The sequence below is a fragment of the Physella acuta genome, unplaced genomic scaffold (genome assembly GCF_028476545.2).
Source record: "Physella acuta isolate Inbredline_101_S28 unplaced genomic scaffold, ASM2847654v3 ptg000199l, whole genome shotgun sequence".
In the NCBI taxonomy this organism is placed as follows: domain Eukaryota; kingdom Metazoa; phylum Mollusca; class Gastropoda; family Physidae; genus Physella; species Physella acuta.
The window spans coordinates 18,789-24,092 of record NW_026731718.1 but is presented as its reverse complement, the minus strand read 5'-3'; the positions used below and the strand labels follow the sequence as shown (position 1 = coordinate 24,092).

At 40.0% G+C, this 5,304-nt stretch overlaps 1 protein-coding gene across 1 annotated transcript; it reads left to right on the top strand.

Annotated features, from left to right (window-relative positions):
* The first annotated feature begins 4,281 nt into the window (after nucleotides 1–4,281).
* LOC131937064 (baculoviral IAP repeat-containing protein 3-like) lies at nucleotides 4,282–4,835 on the top strand. Its single transcript, XM_059294250.1, has 2 exons — nucleotides 4,282–4,627; nucleotides 4,828–4,835. The coding sequence occupies exons 1-2, from the start codon at nucleotides 4,282–4,284 to the stop codon at nucleotides 4,833–4,835; spliced, it is 354 nt and encodes a 117-aa protein (XP_059150233.1).
* Nucleotides 4,836–5,304: the final 469 nt, after the last annotated feature.

Genomic DNA, 5,304 nt, shown 5'->3' with positions numbered 1-5,304 from the left:
CAACCAAACATCACCGACCGACACCCCATCAGCAACCGATAGACAAACTCCACAACCAATATACGTGACCGATAGACAAACACACCAACCCACATTAGTGACCGATAGACAAAGCATTCAACCCACATTAGTGACCGACACACATACTGTCCAACTCCCATCAGCGAGTCAAACAGACCACACTGCGACCAACACTAGCCCCTTAAAACGACATACGACGTATGACGACATAGCAAACAACAAACGCGTAAAGACTAACAACGACAGTAACCTTAATTCACACACCACTATTTTTCCTGTAGACGATCTTAGGGGAGATGCAGTAGACTTACACCCGACCACAGACAAAGCTTCACCCACATGCCTTCTTACAGACATTCCTGACTTTATTAAACATAATCACTCCATCAACATGTTACAAAAGGATTCCCATTCCAAACCCTACACAGACAATTTTTCCTGTTTTAGATGTTTAGCCAGACATTTAGGAGCACCCTTAAAAGATCTTAGAATTCCAACATTAAATCTCGCGAAACAGTGGCAAGCGCACCAAGGTCTCGGGACCTTGGATAATTTTAGCGGGGTTAGGTTGGTCGAAATCCCCCTCTTAGAGTCCTGTTTTAGTGTAAATATTGAGATTTTTGAATTTGACGAAAACCAGATCCTTTTTCCGAAACTTAGAAGTAGTGATAGGTTTAGGGAGACCATGTATCTTTTAGTTTTTCAAAATCAGTTTATGTACATTAATAATATTGGTGGGGCGGGTCACTCTTTCGCGTGTTCTGTGTGTAACAAATTATGGCCCACCGTTCAACAATTGAACAGACACGTGAAAGGGTGTAATGGGGGGAAACCCGTTGATAGGTATAAGGGAGGGGTTTATCACACACAGCAAACAATCTGGGAGTTTTTAGCGTCCTATGGGGTAGTTGTAAATAGTAACTTTGTTTATCCCTTCCGAGCAACTTATGATTTCGAATGTTATTTCGACCATACCGAGTTACCCCCGTTAGGTAGAGTTACAAAAAGCGTAGCCAAACACGTGCCTTTGTCTTGCTCTGTAGCCTCAAACGTAGATGGGTTCGTCGAACCCATCTGTTTTATTTCGACTGGTGACCCTCAAGAATTAGTGACTAGAGTTATTGACAGACTCCACATAATCGCCGAGGCAGCTTATGGAATTTTGAGAAAACAGTTCGAGCCTGTTTTTAAGCAAATCAGGAAGTTATTTCCACCTAAAGCTAGGGGTAGTGATAATAAGTCGAACGACAAAGGGTTTGATAGGTTTCTTAGCGGTAGATTAGATGAGTATTTGCGACAAATGCCGGTTATAGGGTTTACTTCAGGAAAATATGATATAAATCTCGTTAAACCGTATTTTATTCAGTACTTTTTAGCTTATTCAAACACAGAAGAGGGGTTAGAGGAGGGACCTAGATCTAGTTGTAACGATGATGAAGATGACGTAGAAGATAAACAAACACCGTTTAAATATGTAGTTAAAAGAAATAATAATTTTATGTGTATATCAACAAATAAATTAAAGTTCTTAGATATAGTTAATTATCTAGCACCAGGGTTTAGCTATAGTAAATACCTCGCCGCGTATAATGTTAAAGAGACCAAGGGATTTTTTCCGTACGAATATGTCAAAAATTTAGCCGTCTTAGATGAAACGTCTTTACCTCCGCATTCGGCCTTTTTTTCATCATTAAAAAATTGTAACATTTCAGACGAGGAGTACGCGACGTGTAGGCAAATTTGGGTAGAGAAGGGGATGCAAACTTTTAAAGATTATCTTATTTGGTATAACAATCTCGATGTAAAACCGTTTATCGAAGCGCTCGAGCAGCAAACTAATTTTTACAAAAATTTAGGGGTTGATATTTTTAAAGACGCGATTTCTGTCCCGGGGGTAACCTTAAAATACTTATTCAAAACACTTCCCAAAAACGTTTCTTTTTCTTTGTGTTCCGAGCGCGAATCAGAGTTACATAAAACAATCCGAAATAATATTGTAGGGGGCCCCTCCATTATTTTTCATAGACATCACGAAAAGGGTGAAACGTTCATTAGGGGGAATAGTAAAAAGGTGGTACAGACAATTAAGGGGTACGACGCGAACGCGCTTTATTTATGGTCTTTAATGCAAAAAATGCCGACGGGATTTCCGATTATTAGAAATAGTGAGGAGGGGTTTAGACCGCGTAAAGCGAATCATTATGGGGAACAGGCCTTTCAGTGGTTATCGTGGGTTTCAAAAACAAAGGGGGTAACTTTAAAAACTGCATTTAACGAGGGCGAAGTTAGCTTAGGATCCCGCCATATAAGAGTAGACGGGTGGGACGCGAACAGTCGAACCGTTTATCAGTTCCATGGCTGCCTCTTTCACGGACACCCCGACTGCCCCTTAACCAAAGACCGAACAGTTAATCCTATTAGCAGCAGACCCTTGACTGAGTTATTTAAAAAGACAAACGAAATTACGAAGTACCTTACAGATACTGTTGACGTTAAAGTTGTAGAAATGTGGGAATGTGAGTGGGGGAACCAGAAAAAAATGAACCCAACTATTAAAGACTATTTAAAATCTATTGACAAATCACAAAAGACACCGACACCGACCTATGGTAAAAGATGGCCCCTGACTGAAAAACAGATCATCGATTCTGTTTTAGACGCCTCGTGTTTTGGTCTGATAGAATGCGACATTAAAGTACCGGATAGTTTAAGAGAACATTTTAGTGAGATGACACCTATTTTTAAAAATACGGACGTTACGCGGGATGACATCGGACCGTTTATGAGACAATACGCGATCGATAACAACTTATTAACTAGCGGTAGACGGACTTTAATCGGTAGCTTTACAGGGGAGAAAATTTTATTAGCGACCCCCCTTTTAAAGTGGTATTTAAATCATGGGTTGGTGGTAACTAAAATTTATCAAGTCGTTGAATATAATCCGGTTGCATGTTTTAAGACATTTGGGGATACAGTTTCAGACGCGCGAAGAAAGGGGGACATAGACGACAAATACGCAATAACTAGTGAAACAATGAAATTGTTAGGAAACGCGGCATACGGTAAAACTTTGACGGATAAAACACGACATGCGGACATGACCTACTGTAGTGATAAGGATATAGGGGATTGTATTAATAATCCACGATTTAAAAAAATGACAAAACTTACCGACAATGTTTACGAAGTAGAAACGTTAAAAAAGAAGATAGTTTGGGATCTCCCTCTTCAGATAGGCTTTTTCGTTTATCAGTACGCGAAACTTAGAATGTTAGAATTTTATTATGACTTTATAGACAAATATATAGATAGAACCGACTTTCAGCTATGTGAGATGGACACGGACAGTTTATACTTAGCCTTAAGTACCGATGACTTGTTAAAAGCCGTTAGACCGGGACTAGAACACGAGTTTTTTGACATTTACGACAAATGGTTCCCCTCAGAAGTATGCGACTCACATAGACCACAATTTATAAGCGGCAAAGGCACGGTAGATAGTCATTGTCTGTGGTGTAGGGCTAGGAAAATTTATGAAAAAAGAACACCGGGGTTGTTTAAGCTAGAATATGACGGGGATGGGATGGTATCTTTATGTAGTAAGACGTACCACTGTTTTGGCGAGTATAATAAAACATCAACCAAAGGATTATCTAAAAATCACAACACACTAGGCAAAGAATCTTTCATGCAGGTCCTCACAACAAAGGAACCAACTGGTGGGACAAACACAGGGTTCAGAGCATACAACACGGGGATATACATTTACACCCAACACAGAAACTCACTTTCTTACTTTTACATTAAAAGACAAGTAGACGCAGACAATGTCACAACATCTCCCCTAGACATATAAGAACCTTTAGTTTACCAACCATGACTTTAACGAGACTTTAATGTAAATATGTAAATAAGACAGAACCATGACGGTATGTTGATGGGGTTGTTTTTATTCAATAAAAACTTATGATATAAACGGTCTTTTTTAAATTTTTGATGTGAGTTATTGTTTTGTTACTTGTCCCTGAAAGTTATGTAACTCGGTATCCTGTATAAGAGGCATGACTGAAATCAAAATCAACCATTTAAAATACTGGATCCGAATTGGAAACCGCTCTTTACGGTATTGATCGATAGCCCACCCAGGCGTGGTATTCAGGGAATACTATAAACACCGCCGTATAAGAACCCTATACCATGTCCGGTGAATGTTTTTGTCTTCAGTGCTGTGGATGGGATTCCAGTGAGAGCACGGGAATGTCGGATCAAACGGAAACGGGTCTTGATATTGGACCCGAGGAAGTGAGATTGTATCCTGTACAGATGATCAGTACCTTTCATGAGACTAATCAAGGGGAGATGAATCTAGGTTATGAGAGAGTGTTTGTACAGCGACCTATAGGTGGAACCTTTATTGAGCCCCTTGATGAGACACCACCACCACCCAACCCAGCTTCTGACAGGGACAGTGACATCAGGTTCCATGATGAGGAGGAAAGGTTGCAAACATTTTCGGGGTGTTGGTCCGACGTCTACCCGGTCGACCCTATCAGTTTGGCTAAAAATGGTTTTATCTTCATTGGACCTGGTGACCTTGTCAAGTGTATTTTCTGTTTGAATACGTTGAGGGGTTGGGAAACGGGTGATGTGGTAGAAGAAGAACATCGACGCTATTATCCAGACTGTCCTTTTGTACGGGCTGCACATTCACACACACACACACACACACACAATCAGGAGTTGTTTTAAGTAAATAAAATTTTTATATACATTTAAATGCTCTTTTGTGATTAATTGTAATAGCTGATTAAAAGGTGTGACAACTTTCCCATCCAACTTTGAAATCCTACGCAGTCAAAACATCGGTGTCAGTTATACACCGCAAACCAAACTTTTTTCACTCAAACCAAAAAGCTCTCACATACACACACACACACACACACACACACCATCACAAAACGAACTGGTAAAGACAAAAACAATATTACATCGGGAAAACTTCACCGACCCTAGTATAAATTCTATCCGCAACAACTCCAAGACATGAATGGACAGAGTTTGAAACATGCGTCGGTGAAAACTTCACCGACCTTAGTATGAACTCGACTGCCAACAATTCCTAAACATGCATGTAACAACTTTGAAACCTACCTAGGTGAAAACTTCACCGACCCTAGTATACATTCTACCCACAACAATTCCAAGAACATGTATGTACCAACATGCCTCGGTGTTAACAAAACTCCCTCGACTCTAGTGTAAACTCTACCCCTAACAATT

Coding starts and splice junctions, on each gene's coding strand:
- LOC131937064 (XM_059294250.1), top strand. CDS start 4,282: ATGTCGGATCAAACGGAAACGGGTCTTGATATTGGACCCGAGGAAGTG.